The sequence below is a fragment of the Sorghum bicolor genome, chromosome 3 (assembly GCF_000003195.3).
Source record: "Sorghum bicolor cultivar BTx623 chromosome 3, Sorghum_bicolor_NCBIv3, whole genome shotgun sequence".
Lineage (NCBI taxonomy): Eukaryota > Viridiplantae > Streptophyta > Magnoliopsida > Poales > Poaceae > Sorghum > Sorghum bicolor.
The window spans coordinates 72,656,964-72,671,261 of record NC_012872.2 but is presented as its reverse complement, the minus strand read 5'-3'; the positions used below and the strand labels follow the sequence as shown (position 1 = coordinate 72,671,261).

Sequence of the window (14,298 nt, the reverse complement as noted above, 5' to 3'; positions counted from 1 at the left end):
TCTGGCCTGACGGGCTGGTTTCACTGACTCGGCCAGCGCCCAGCACGCACGGGCTCCTCACTTTTCTTTTTTTGTTAAAGGCCTGTTTGGTTCTCTTACTAAATTTTAGTCAGCTAAAACTATTTTAATTTAGTTTTGAGTGAATTGTGAAATAAACTATTTTAGTTTTTTTAGCTAGTGTGTTAGAAAGTTTAACTACTAAAGTGACTAAAATTTAGCAAGTGAAATCAAATGGGTCCTAAGAACAACTCCAGGAGCTTAGTTAAAATTAGTAGCCAAATTTTATTGTTTAGTCATTTTGTAAAAATTGATAATTTCTTAAAAAAGAAGAGGTCTACAACAACCTTGCTATCAGATAGTAGTGCCAGTGATTAGCTATATATGGCCACCGAAAATTAAGAGATAGTCAACTTTCTATTTTACAAAACCAAATAGTACATGTGTTGGAGCCTATTTTTCTGCTATACAAGTTTTAAAATAGTCTTGATAAGAGCATCTCCAAGAGTCTTTGCAAATCTTATTCTCTAAATCATTATTTAGAGAACCATTTCTATAAAAATCGCTTTCTATATTTCTTCACTCTCCAACAACTTTTCTACCTTTCGTGTGCACTCTAGAGAGTCATTCTTGTCTTCTATTATTAGAGGATAACTTTTCACCAAAATCTCTATTCCAAGGATTTAGAGAATCTATTAAAGTTGCTCTAATAAAAATAGTTAAGCTCTTAGAGTTGCTCTGGCAGTCTCCTCACCTCTTGGCCCCAACCCCAAACGAAGTTAGGCGATCACGCAGCGCAGGCGCAGCTTCTCCTGATGGATCAGCTCTTCCAAAATCTGAACACGGTTGTTCACGATTCGTCCCGCACCCGGCCACCCATGAAACCGACGGGGAGAGGCCGCGACGAAAGCTGGCACGCACGCGACGCGGGCGACGGGTGGCAACCGGGCAAGCAGAGCACAAGAAGCAGACGCAACAAGCAACAAGTCGCGCGCAAGGGCTGGCACGGCGGGCGACCAAAAATTAACAAGAGGCCGGCCCCAGCCCGTCAAACGGGGCAGAGGGGCCCGGTCAGCTCGTCCAGGAATTCCACGAGCCCGGCCAACGCGCGCCTTTGTATTCTACGTGGTACTACATTACATGCAGCTTCCGGCACCACACCGGCCGCGATCGGCGGAGGACCTCCTCGCCCGCCGCCGCCGCCTCTGCCGTGTGGTGTGTGTTAGACTGTTAGGCCACCCGGGGATCGCGACCGCCACGTTCGGATGCGCGGCCTTCGTTCCTAGAGCGCACATACATACGAATTACTTAGTTCCACACCGGTAAATTGATGGATACTGACTAGTATATACTTGCTATATATATAAATTAAACTAGAGAGAGATGGCTACGTTATACGTAGACGTCGTAGTGGTGGAAACTTGGAAAAATCCAATCCATCGACCGGAGACTTGCTGAATGGCTATTATCCTGTGACCTGCCCAACTGGATATTGCCTTGCTGCTGGCCGCCTTGGAACGGCCTGCATTGCCCGGCGTCGGCGTGCCCTGTCTATATATCGCTAGCTAGCTAGCTATAAATACGGCCCCGTTGCCTCGGTGAATTGCATGCAGAGTGCAGTACAGCATCAGTCACAGTAGTAGTCATCTGGCTATACCTGTTAAGATACTCTTCACATACCTGATCGATCCTTGCAAGATGGCGAGGCAGTGTATCGCTTCCATGCTTGCACTGGCATTGCTCCTCGGAGCATTTGCAGCCATTCCTACAGGTGATTAAGATACGTTGTTCATACGTAGTACCCTACCCATTTGTATATATTTATGGCATTGCATGCATCATCATTGGAGTATTACTAGTCGATCTCAGTGCAATGTCGTTATAATTAATCGATGTGCGTACATGACTGACACTGACGTACAGGAGTGCAAGCCATCGGGGTGTGCTACGGCGTGAACGGCGACAACCTGCCGTCGGCGAGCGACGTGGTGAAACTGTACCAGTCCAACGGCATCAACCTGATGCGCATCTACTTCGCGGACACCAACGCGCTCAACGCGCTGAGCGGCAGCAACATCGGGGTGATCATGGACGTGCCCAACACGGACCTCTCCTCGCTGGCCTCCGACCCGAGCGCGGCGGCGACGTGGGTGAAGAGCAACGTGCAGGCGTTCCCGGGGGTCAACTTCAAGTACATCGCCGTCGGCAACGAGGTCTCCGGCGGGGACACCAACAACATCCTCCCCGCCATGAAGAACGTCAACTCGGCGCTGTCCAACGCCGGGCTGGGAAAGATCAAGGTGTCCACGGCGGTGCAGAGCGGCGTCACGCAGGGGTACCCGCCGTCGCAGGGCAGCTTCTCGCAGAGCTACATGGCGCCCATCGCGCAGTACCTGCAGAGCACGGGGGCCCCGCTGCTCTGCAACGTCTACCCCTACTTCTCCTACACGGGCAACGAGGCCCAGATCGCCCTCAGCTACGCGCTCTTCACGTCGCCGGGGACCGTCGTGCAGGACGGCAGCAACGCGTACCAGAACCTCTTCGACGCGCTCGTCGACACCTTCGTGTCCGCGCTCGAGAACGCCGGCGCCGGGAACGTCGGCGTCGTCGTGTCCGAGAGCGGCTGGCCGTCCGCCGGCGGCGACGCCGCCACGCCGGGGAACGCGCAGACCTACAACCAGAACCTCATCAACCATGTCGGGAAGGGCACGCCCAAGCGCCCCGGCGCCATCGAGACCTACATCTTCGCCATGTTCAACGAGGACAAGAAGACGGGAGCCGAGACGGAGAGGCACTTCGGACTCTTCAACCCGGACAAATCGCCGGCGTACTCCATCAATTTCTCCTAAAAACCAACCAAGTGGGACGCTCGCGCGGCCCGGTCCATATATACACGATCGAACAAGACATAAAATTTAACTATACGAGATACCATACAGATACACATATATACCTTATATACTACATACCAAAACATTGAATAAACTGCCTGTAAAATGCAAAGTGCATCCATGTAAGGCAAGTGCTTCGATTATTACATAAAAATGAATAACAAGAAGTACATTCTTGATTTATTTCTTCTTTGCCCATGTAGTTATATGCTTTCTCCTAATTTCGTCTCGACATTATGTGCATCGATCATTATTAAATGGGAGTAATATCTCATTATAATCAATTAAAATTCGGTTCAAAATTAGAACATATCATCTTGCAAATTGGGAGAGTGTTAGTAGTATGTTCAAAGATTTTGGGCGGCTTGGTACCAAATTTGAGAGATTTAAAGAAGTGTCTGTTAGCCTTGTGGAGTAAGTTAAGTAGCCATGTTGTATTGTTGTTGACTATAAATACAATACTGCTAGCACGAGTGCATGACTTCACCATTTTTTAAAGGCTTGCTGTGGGCAGCCTCTGCTGCGAAAATGGAGTTCAGACAGGAAATAGGTAACAAGAAGAAGATTAAGTTTTTAAAGGATAACTGGTTGGGAAACTCTAGTTGAGCTATACATTTTTGGGAAATTTATATTCTGGTCCATGGAAAGTCGGAAACGGTGGCTAATCTTTGGGGGTGGAAAGTCAGAAGGTGTGTTGATAACTGGTTGATGAACCTCTAGTTAGAAGTAATTTAGTTAGCCTCTACAGTTTGTTTGACGAAGAAGACTCCTTAATTTGGCAGTTTAATTCTAAACAGTGTTTTCCTCTCAATCTCTCTATAAAGTGATTAATTTCAGGTTAGTCGTGAACGGCAAAGCGTTTTCTTTCGTCAGAAGCCACCTAAAGATGTGTGCGAAAACGAGGCCGGCAGATCATGACATTCATAGGGCGCTAGCTCATGCCAGCATCAGCTGCGATGTCGACACAAGAAGACGCCACAGCACGGTCTCGACGACATGGCAGAGCTCGAGCGGCTCCATATCGCGAGGGCGCCCCGCTGCTCTAGCTGTCCGCCGTGAACGGGGATGACGCTGCCAGGACACAGGGCCACCCAGCGCGCTACTGGCCCTAGTGAATTTGCCGCCACCAGGCCCAGTCTGCATCATCCACCTCCACCCGTTGAAATGGATTATCTGGTGTTCAAAGTCTGCATTGGGTAAAGGAATATAATTTATTGCCTTGTTTAGTTCCGAAGAGTGAAAAGTTTTCGGTACTATAGCACTTTCGTTTGATTGTGACAAATATTATCCAATTATGGACTAACTAGGATCAAAAGATTCGTTTCATGATTTACAACTAAACTGTGTAATTAGTTTTTGTTTTCGTCTATATTTAATGTTTCATGCATGTGCTAGAAGATTCGATGTGACGGGAAATCTTGAAAACTTTTTGGTTTTCAGGGTGAACTAAACAAGGCCTATATTCGTAGGGCAGTGATCACAAATTCACAGGTGATACGACATGTCAACTACAGAGTGATCACAAGTTCTTATTCAGCTTGACACGGAAGCAGTAATGCGATTGGGAAACCATTTGTAACATCACTTTTGCCGATGTTGATCCTTTGTGACATTGTTACCTAGTGGAAATTTCATTCAGTCGTGTGATTTTGGGTTAGCAAAGCAAGTGTCAGTTTCAACTTCCTTTGCTAACATGTACCGACATCACTGGAACCTTTTGGATCTGTGACTCTGTATCATCTCAAGACTTTGGTTAGCAGTTAGCTAGTATATTAACTCACAGTTACATCAGATATGAAAAACTGCTACTGTCGAGGTACTTGGGTTCTGAATATTTTTCATACAGGAAGGTCAACAAAGAAAGATTGATGTCTATGCATTTGGGGGTTGATTTGGAGTTTTACTAGAGATTATTTCAAGAAGAAAACCCATTAATTAGCAGAGTTGACATCTCTATCACAAATTCACCATCCTGGACCACAGCGAACAGCTCGAGCAGGTGGTCGCGCGCCCCTGCAACAGAACCGCTCGAGCATCGCCACGCCGAGCCCGCGTTGCGGTAGCTCCTGAGTGCTCGATGACGTCGAAGTCCAACCGCAGATTTGAGAAAGCCAACACCCAACATGCTTGCTCGCGACGAGGTCAGGTCTACGTCTTCATCTGTCGCTGCCGCGGCAAGATCAGTACGTCTCGGCGGCTTCCGGTGTAAGCTGTTAACGGAACGAGGTATTGCATTGGTGCCGCTAAAACTGGGCGATCAGAGAGACGGCACATCTCTCAGAATTTGCCTCCGCCGTGCCCCTGCCTAGCTAGCTAGCTATATAAATATGCCTCGATGCCTCGGTGAATTGCATGCAGTGGAGTGCAGTCCAGTGTAGCATCGGTTACAGTTACCTGTCTGTAGCTGCTGCAAACATATAGGAGTAGCGCAACTGATCCTGATCCTGATCCTGATCCTTCCAAGATGTCGAAGCAGGTTGTCGCTTCCATGCTTGCACTGGCATTGCTTCTTGTAGCTTCCATGCTTGCACTGGCATTGCTGCTCCGAGCATTTCCAGCCACTCCTACAGGTCAGATCAGATTTTCATGCATCACGCATCATACATTACTCTAGCTAGGTGCAATGCTGATCACCGCGATATGCTGATATGCATGCATTATTGACACTTATGTACGTACGTACAGGAGTCAAATCCATCGGCGTGTGCTACGGCGTGAACGGCGACAACCTGCCGCCGGCGAGCGACGTGGTGCAGCTCTACCAGTCCAACGGCATCAACCTCATGCGCATCTACTTCCCGGACACCAACGCGCTGAACGCGCTGAGCGGCAGCAACATCGGCGTGATCATGGACGTGCCCAACTCGGACCTCTCCTCGCTGGCCTCCGACCCGAGCGCGGCGGCGACGTGGGTGCAGAGGAACTTGCAGGCGTTCCCGGGGGTCAACTTCAAGTACATCGCCGTCGGCAACGAGGTCTCCGGCGGGGACACCAACAGCATCCTCCCCGCCATGCAGAACGTCAACTCCGCGCTCGCCAACGCCGGGCTCGGAGGCATCAAGGTGTCCACGGCGGTGGAGAGCGGCGTCACCCAGGGCTTCCCGCCGTCGCAGGGCAGCTTCTCGCAGGGTTACATGGGGCCCATCGCGCAGTACCTGCAGAGCACGGGGGCCCCGCTGCTCTGCAACGTCTACCCCTACTTCTCCTACACGGGCAACGAGGCCCAGATCGCCCTCAGCTACGCGCTCTTCACGTCGCCGGGGACCGTCGTGCAGGACGACGACGGCAACGCGTACCAGAACCTCTTCGACGCGCTCGTCGACACCTTCGTGTCCGCGCTCGAGAACGCCGGCGCCGGGAACGTCGGCGTCGTCGTGTCCGAGAGCGGGTGGCCGTCGGACGGCGGCGACGCCGCCACACCAGGGAACGCGCAGACCTACAACCAGAACCTCATCAACCATGTCGGGCAGGGCACGCCGAAGCGCCCCGGCGCCATCGAGACCTACATCTTCGCCATGTTCAACGAGGACAAGAAGACGGGAGCGGAGACGGAGAGGCACTTCGGACTCTTCAACCCGGACAAATCTCCGGCGTACCCCATCAATTTCTCCTAAACAAGTGGGACGCATGCACGCGCAGGTCCATATATACACGATCCAACAAGACATATAAAGATGAATAGCAAGGAGTAATGCTATTTAAAATTTCGTCTTGACATTATGCAATGATCATTATTGAATAGGAGTAAGTCATTAGAATCGACCTAAATTAGATTCAAAATTAGATACATTTCATCTTGCAAATTGAGAGAGTGTTAGTATGTTAAAAGATTTTGGAGGACTTGGGATCCCAAATTTGACAGATTTAAACCTATATCAGTTAACCTCATGGATTAGAAGATACGATCTAGATGGTCACTAGTTATGGAGACAGGTTGTTGACTATAAATACAGTACTGCTAGACCTATAATATATCAATATCTTTCTTTTTTTTGGTGAATATCTCAATGTCTTTTATAGCTCAACCCTGGGGTCTTCACTGTATTTTAAAGGCTTGCTATGGGCAGCCTCTGCTGCAAAAATGGGGCTTATTAGATGGAAAATGGGTAACGGAAAAAAGATGTAGGTCTCGATTTCTTCGTCAGACAAACACACTGTAGAGGCTAACTAAACTACTTATAACTACAGGTTCATCAACCTGTTATCAACACATCTCCTAAAGGTGCATTTAAGGCTTGTTCCACCCCAAAGATTAGCCACCATTTCCGACTTTCCATTAACCAGAATATACACTACACAAACATACTCATCATGAACGCATTGCAGTGAGTTCATGCATGGGTCCTCCTACCAAAACATACAACCGGCCGGCACTGCAGTTTGCGATGTATTGATTGCCTGTAAATCAGAACCAAGGCTCGTGTATTCTGCGCTTGCTTCATCTAGCAATGTATAGGTCCAACTGTAAGTCTGTATGTATGTGTGACCGCACATAAATAACAAAAAAGAACAAGTTCAAAAAAAATACTAGACTGCAGCTTTGGCTAACTATATATAAAACATCCGTGCAGTGCTTTGCCGATCAGACTTTGGCATTTGCGAGAGCATATTTCCAAGAAGAGAGTCACTCGCCAAACTAATTAAACTCTCTCTGAACATGAACACGGGGAAGAAGACGTCTAATTACACTCGTCTTCTGGGCCTGTTCCTGGTGCGTGGACCAACAACGGCGGGCTCCTTCTCCTCCACCGGTACCGGCGGCAACTCTTCCTCCTCCCCTTCGTCGTACACAATAATGTCGCCGTCGTCTTCTTCCTCGCCGGCGCCGTCCTCGTCCGACGCCTCGTTCTCTTCCAGTATCGCTCGGTTTATCTCCATCTGCGCATGCACGGACAGCCGCCGTTTGGCCAAGTGTTAACACTGTATGTATGTGTGTCTCTTCAGGTTCAGACATGCTCTCGCGTATATGCCAAGTTGCCAACAAGGAAATGAATAGTCAGATGTACAATTCTATTCGCAGGTAGCACTAACTACAATCAGACGCGCATGGTGCTTGGCTGCTTGCTAACAATTTCAATTGTTGACGAAAATCATCATCAGAATCTCATTTGCGAAGTGCAAAATAATCATAATAGTAATGCAATCTGTCACAGACGTGCAGTTACTGGTTAGCAGGACGAATTCAAGTAAATTAACGAGGAATGAAGCTAACAGCTGATTAGTAGAGTATACGCAGCAGCTAGCTGCTAGCAGTAACAGAAGCGCGTGGTAGTGGTACTCGTATCGTAAATTCGTAATCGTACCTCCCTTAGGAATCGGTCGTCGAGGTCGTCGGCGACGCGGGCGGCGGTGACGAGCGTGCCGACGAAGAGGGAGAGCGGGAGCACGAAGGCGAGGATGAGCTGGTTGGTGCTGGGCGGCCCGCCGGCCCGCACCACCATGAGGCGTCCGCGGCCCCGCCGCCGCGCGCCCCCTGCTGGCACCGGCCTGGCGCAGCTAGCTCGGACAGGGCGGCCGGAGCACGGCGTCGTCGCGGCGAGACGCGGTGGCAGGGAGAGAGCCGCGACGTGGCCGCCCCGCGCCATGGGCTATGCCAGAGGCTTCCCTTTTCCTTCCTTGGCAGGCAGCAGGCTCCCCTCAGCGGGCAGCGGGCAGCGGCGCAGCGCTCTTGCCTTATCCGGTGCCCCGGTGGTGGTGTGCTGTAGCTGTAGTGGTGTTGGCACTTGGCAGGCGCGCGTGAGGAGAGAAGCGGATTGGGCTGGATTGGATCAAGTCACGTTATGGTTTTGGAGGCCCGCGAACGACAGACACGGCGCAAAACGGGCCCATTGGATAGAAGCAGAAACTTTTTCTTTGTGTTCGTAATTAACCACGGACCGTTTTATAGGAGTATAAAAAAATGAAAACGTGGGCCGAATCCAATTGGACTTAAATTAAATAAATATATATGACGAAACTGTGCTTATAAATTCACTTCTCCTATACTATATATATTTTATGATTATGATAACAGTGTCCTGATTGGGGTGTGTGTGTGAAGTGTACTCATTCCGGTGGCGGAGCTGGCGGTGGAGCTGGCACTGGGTTCTTGGCAGGCGCGCACGGACAGCAGGAGAGGAGCGGATTGGGCTGGATTGGATGTCACGAAAGAGGCTTTGTAGGCCCGTAGCCGTAGGGCAGAACAGACACGGCTCAAAAGCAGCGTCCGAGGAGGTTTCAGCCTAACTAAACAGCTTTGTTGCTGGGCTGCTGGACCACAGCTTTGTTAGTGAGTCAAACGAAGAGAAAATTGGCATCAGACGCAAGGACATGTGACACGTGAAGTGTGCACATTCCATGGCACTAGCTCCTGCCGACCGGCGTTGGGTCGCCATCGGCCGTAAATTCGGACGGCGCCGATGGATTCATCATTCATCAAGTGGAACCAAAAAAAAAAAAAAAGGAACAAAGGGAAATGCATGGCATGGCGCCGGCGCTTGAAATTGGCACGAGGGAGAAACGGAACCGTGCACCTCCGGCCGTCAGTCTCAGTCACGCTCTGACTGACTGAGAGTAACAACAACCGAAACAAAGCCAGCCTCATGATCCCCCCTGACGGCGACGTGGAGATCTCGCGCGGCGCCATCCGACCAGTTGCCTGGTTCCCTCGCGCCGCCGTCACGTCACTCCTCGTCACGCACGTCCCCACAGTGGTCGTACGTGCGTCACTGGTCGCGCCACGCGTGATGCACGGTCCGTTGTGTAGCCGGTGGCGTCACCGCGTCGCACTCCCTGACGTCAGGGGGGTGTGTGTGTGTGTGTGTATGGGCCGGCCCGGGGGAGCCGTGCAAAGATATTTAGAACAATAATAGAGTCTTCAAAGCCGACTCTTTTTTATAAAAAAAAAATTATCAAAAAATGATATATATATATACTAAGATAAATATATTTATATAGTTTTTATATTTTAAATTCAACAACTTAAAAATTAATTATTATAATTTATATTTTTAATATTTTCTTTAAGGATATAGAGGGATAGCCAACAGACACGTCCAGAGTAGTTACGGCAGAGCTTTGGTCCTGTTTAGTTCCCCACTTAAAAAAAATTTCATGCAAAGACGTCGGTGTGATTCTCATCTTCCTCTGCTTTTTTGGCTGTTGGTACCACTGAGCGGTGTCGCGACTAGCCCGCTGCGCTTCAACGAAGACGATGACGACGACGACGACTACTGTTCCCAGCGCAGCGAACAGGGATTGACAGACGCTGGCGGCAGCAGTGTAGCAGGCTGTAGCTCGGTGGCTCCACGACTCGGCCAAGCGGCAACGGGCCCGGCCCGTAGTCCTCTTGTCCTCCGAGAAGCCCGAATTCAGGAGCCCACGTCCCGTTGAATGATCAAACTTGCAAGCACGTGTACGGAGTACTCGTACGCACGTACCACAAGTTGTTCGCTGGGTCGTACGGACGGCAGGATCATTGAAGAGGAGTTGCAGCCGGTGGAAAAATCAATCATTCTTATAATGCGTTTAGCCGGGCTCCGAATTCTCTGACAAACATTTGAGATCTAGATTTTTCATAGAAATGTTTCTGTTGGTATTGAAACAACGAATCGGTGAAACCGTTTAGCTACCTATCCCCGAAATGAACTTGAATCACTGAGAAACACGTACTACTACTCATTTTTTTAAAAAAAAAAAATAAAAATAAATACCATCTTATTTCTTCTACATATGGGATGTAGTGTACTATTAAACCCACACGGTGTCCCCTAAAACCTCTATTATGGGGGTGTTTGGTTGGCCACTAGCATGGGCCACACTATAGTGAAGGCTGCCACAACCATGCTAAGTGTTGTTTGGTTGCTTATTCGAGTTTGGCACGACACAAATCTTTCCATAAGTTCTCAGTAACATTTCTCGCCACATGTGTAGCAGAAAAATTTACTGCCAAAGTCTCTGGCGCCACTATAGACTGGCATTTGGCATGGCTCGCTACTGCCAAGACCAAACATGGCCTAAAATAACATATCTTCATTCAATTCAACTAGGTTGGGACTTCTTGGGTCGCTTCAACTTGGATGGGCCTTCTTGAGCCTGCTCGATTCATAGCCAGATTTTAATTACCTAAACTTAGGTGAGCCAAAATTTTGGAATTGGTTCCTACCAAAATTTGTAACATGTCACAGATAGCGTGCCAAAATCTTTGGCATGACAAAGAAAAAATAGCCAACCAAACGGACCCTAGGTATAATCATGATCATATATTACCACCCCACAAAAAGATCACGAGTACGTCATAGATATCTAGTACGTACTCCCTCCCTCTCAAATTGTAAGTCACTTCAAGAATCTTGAGGAGTCAAACTATACTAAATTTTACCAAATTTATATGATAAAATAAATATTATTATGATACTAACTAGGTATCATTAGATTCTTTCTTAATTATATTTTTATAGTATACCCATTTTATGTTACAAATTTTAGTATTTCTCTATATAATTTTAGTCAAACGTGAAAATACTTTTACTCTCTAAAATTTTTGAAACGATTTACAATTTGAGATGGAGAGAGTACCTATTAACTACTACATCAACCATGTACTACAACTAGCAGCAAACATACGGAGTATACGGCTACTCTCTCTCGCGCGAGAGAGAGAGAGAAACAAACGTATATATACGGCCGATCGAGGCCTAGCTGTGATGGCGTGCCAGGCGCAACGCAGCAACGACAAGGCGCCCCATCGATGCATCCATTCCAGAGAGCGAGGACGACCAGAGAGAGCCCAACGCTGCCCTGCCCTGCCCTGCCCTGCAAGGCTGCATCTGCATGCCAACGATGCCAGCCAGACGAACTGAGAATCCAGCGTGGCGCACGTCGGCACGTACCCTGCGTCTGCGTACGTATGAGCTGGATCCATCCTTCCATGGATCATGTTTTGCATTGCATTGCATTGCTCCGATCGATCCGGTCGTGTGCGCGCGACAAAAACACACAGACGCATATCATGACGACTATACGTGCGACGGGACTGATAGCTAGCTAGCGACCACAGCATCTCGCTCGTCTCGTGCCTGCATCACTCTGGCTGCTGCCCTGCCCTCCTGCACGTACGACTGCAACCATCGATCCATCCGTCCGTCCATGCATTGGCCCGCCGGCAGAACAGGCCCCAGCTAGCTGCTAGCACATTGATCACGAGCCACCAAACCAAAAGACATGGAATGTTGTAAAAAAAAAAAAAAGACATGGAACGAGCGATAGTGTTATCGCTAGACGCCAGCATATTATATATAGGAGTATGTGTATGTACGTATATATACACGTAGCTATGTCACTGTGGCTTGCTGTATGTGTGTGGTACATACATACGTATATGTCACTATATATGTATTGTGTACACATACACGTACTACTGTATGCCTTGTTTAGTTCGCAAAAAATTTAGTTTTTGACAACTGTAATATTTTCGTTTTTATTTGACAAACATTGACCAATCACGAAGTAACTAGGCTCAAAAGATTCATCTCACAAATTACAAGTAAACTGTGTAATTAGTTTTTATTTTCGTTTATATTTAATACTTTATACATGCGACCAAAAATTTGATTTGACGGAGAATCTTGAAAATTTTTGCGAACTAAACAAGGCCTGAGCATAGCTAGACAAGCAGCGTTTTGTACGTACGTTGCCGAGGCGTCCCCATCGGGCGTCGCCGTCGTCGCCCGTCGGGATGGGCCGGCCGGAGACGGGAAAGGCGCGCGGGGACACCCAAATGGGGGAATTCTTCCCGTCCGAACGCTCGGACGGGAACCGCCGTCCGATGTTTCCCGCGTGGACCTTTTCCCGCGCCGGGAGCCGAGGCGGAACGAGTGCAGGAATCGGCAGCCAGGTACGTTGCGTTAGTTTTTTTTCCTTATTCCTTTTATTCTTTCCTTTTCCTTTCTTTTTCTTTCCTTTTTGATTTCTCTTTTTCCTTTTCGTGATTTATTTTTATTTTTATTTCTTTTATGTTTTATATAGTTATTTTTATTATTATTTTCACTTTTTATATTTTATATGTTTTTTTATTTCTTTTTATTTTTTTTCCTTTCTTTTCTTTCTTTTTCTTATTATTTTTATTTCCTTTTTTCACTTTATCTTTCACTTCTCATTTCTTGTTATTTTCATGCTTCTTTTTTATTTTTTATTATTTTGTGTTTTACATATTTTTTATTATTCTTTTCACTTTCTTTTATATTTTGTATGTTTCTTTTATTTCTTTTTTTCATTCCTTTTTTTCTTATTACTTTTATTTTTCTCTTCACTTTATCTTCTACTATTTGTTTCATGTTGTTTTTCATTACTTTATTTTATTTTATTTTATTTTTCTACGTCTCCAACACATGCGCGGTATGAGTTTTTATACAACCACTGGGTTCAGTATTTGATGAACTTTTATCGTAACTAGTAAGTTGTTCATTACTTTCCTTTTTTATTTCTTTTTAATTTTTCTTTTTCTTTTCTTATTTTTTATTTTGTGTTATTTTACAGTAATTAATTATTATATTTTTCATATACATATTTATTTCATATTTTCCAATATAATAATCATTTATTATTCATATTTTATGTTTTTTTTTCTCTTCTTTGCTATTTTTCATTTTTATATTATTATTGTTATTACTATAATTGATTAATTTTAATTTATATTCTGCTTTTTATTTTCTATATTTCATGAGATGTTTATATGGTATAGATTTATGTTCTACGATATTTCATGTGGTATATAATGTTATGTCCTGTGATGTTTTTATGATGTTTCTGTAATATAAATTTGATGTTTTATGATACTTTTTGTGATGTTCACATATTATAAATGTGATGTTCTATGATGTTTGTATGTCCACATGGTATAGATGTAATGTTTTATGGCGATGTCCGTACAATATACATGTGATGTTCACGTCGTATATAATGGTGTTCTATGATGTATTTCATGATGTTCATGTAGAATACATGTGGTGTTCTATTACGTTTTTTGTGATGTTCTATGGTGTATCTAGTGGTGTTTACTTACTATATACGTGATGTTCTACGGTATATTTAGTGATGTTCACTTACTTTATATGTGATGTTCTATTATGTATTTAGTTGTGTTTATGGTTTATTTAATGTTGTTCCTGTAGTATATATGTGATGTTCTATTATGTTTTCTATGTTTGCACAATATACATGTGATGTTTTATGATGTATATAATGATGTTCACATAATATATATGCGATGTTGTATAATGTATTTAGTGATTTTTTATGGTGTATTTAATGTTGTTCACTTAGTATATGTGATATTCTAGTCTATTTAGGACGTTTAAAAAATATAAGTGTTATATTCTTTTTATCTTTTCTTTATTATGTTTTCTCTTATGCTTTACTTTAAAATTTATTG

The 14,298-nt window shown here is 46.0% G+C and overlaps 2 protein-coding genes across 6 annotated transcripts; one reads left to right on the top strand and one right to left on the bottom strand.

The window, feature by feature from the left end:
• LOC8062297 (glucan endo-1,3-beta-glucosidase, acidic isoform) lies at window positions 1,576–6,517 on the top strand. Its single transcript, XM_002459029.2, has 3 exons — window positions 1,576–1,768; window positions 1,921–2,835; window positions 5,556–6,517. The coding sequence occupies exons 1-3, from the start codon at window positions 1,696–1,698 to the stop codon at window positions 6,500–6,502; spliced, it is 1,935 nt and encodes a 644-aa protein (XP_002459074.2). The 5' UTR covers window positions 1,576–1,695; the 3' UTR covers window positions 6,503–6,517.
• LOC8081322 lies at window positions 3,778–8,599 on the bottom strand. 5 transcript variants are annotated; one of them, XM_021456653.1, is made up of 3 exons: window positions 8,192–8,596; window positions 5,283–5,452; window positions 3,778–4,075 (listed from the first exon to the last, which is right to left on the bottom strand). In XM_021456653.1, exons 1-3 carry the CDS (start codon window positions 8,471–8,473, stop codon window positions 4,069–4,071), a joined length of 459 nt encoding a protein of 152 aa, XP_021312328.1. In that variant the 5' UTR covers window positions 8,474–8,596; the 3' UTR covers window positions 3,778–4,068. The 5 variants fall into 5 exon arrangements, with proteins under 5 accessions (XP_021312328.1, XP_021312325.1, XP_021312327.1 ...); XM_021456650.1 differs by lacking the exon at window positions 3,778–4,075 and adding an exon at window positions 4,623–5,098 and having other exon boundaries at window positions 8,192–8,599; XM_021456652.1 differs by lacking the exons at window positions 3,778–4,075; window positions 8,192–8,596 and adding exons at window positions 4,623–5,098; window positions 5,572–5,664.

What these genes read in the sequence shown, in the direction of transcription:
- LOC8081322 (XM_021456650.1), bottom strand. Translation starts at nt 8,473, where the DNA reads ATGGCGCGGGGCGGCCACGTCGCGGCTCTCTCCCTGCCACCGCGTCTC. An exon ending in ACGACCGATTCCTAAGGGAG is followed by an intron (nt 5,453 to 8,191) that starts GTACGATTACGA and finishes TCTGACCTGTAG; the next exon opens with GAGTGGCTGGAAATGCTCGG. An exon ending in TTTGCAGCAGCTACAGACAG is followed by an intron (nt 5,099 to 5,282) that starts GTAACTGTAACC and finishes TTCCGTTAACAG; the next exon opens with CTTACACCGGAAGCCGCCGA.
- LOC8062297 (XM_002459029.2), top strand. Translation starts at nt 1,696, where the DNA reads ATGGCGAGGCAGTGTATCGCTTCCATGCTTGCACTGGCATTGCTCCTC. An exon ending in ATTTGCAGCCATTCCTACAG is followed by an intron (nt 1,769 to 1,920) that starts GTGATTAAGATA and finishes ACTGACGTACAG; the next exon opens with GAGTGCAAGCCATCGGGGTG. An exon ending in ATCGCCGGCGTACTCCATCA is followed by an intron (nt 2,836 to 5,555) that starts ATTTCTCCTAAA and finishes CATTATTGACAC; the next exon opens with TTATGTACGTACGTACAGGA.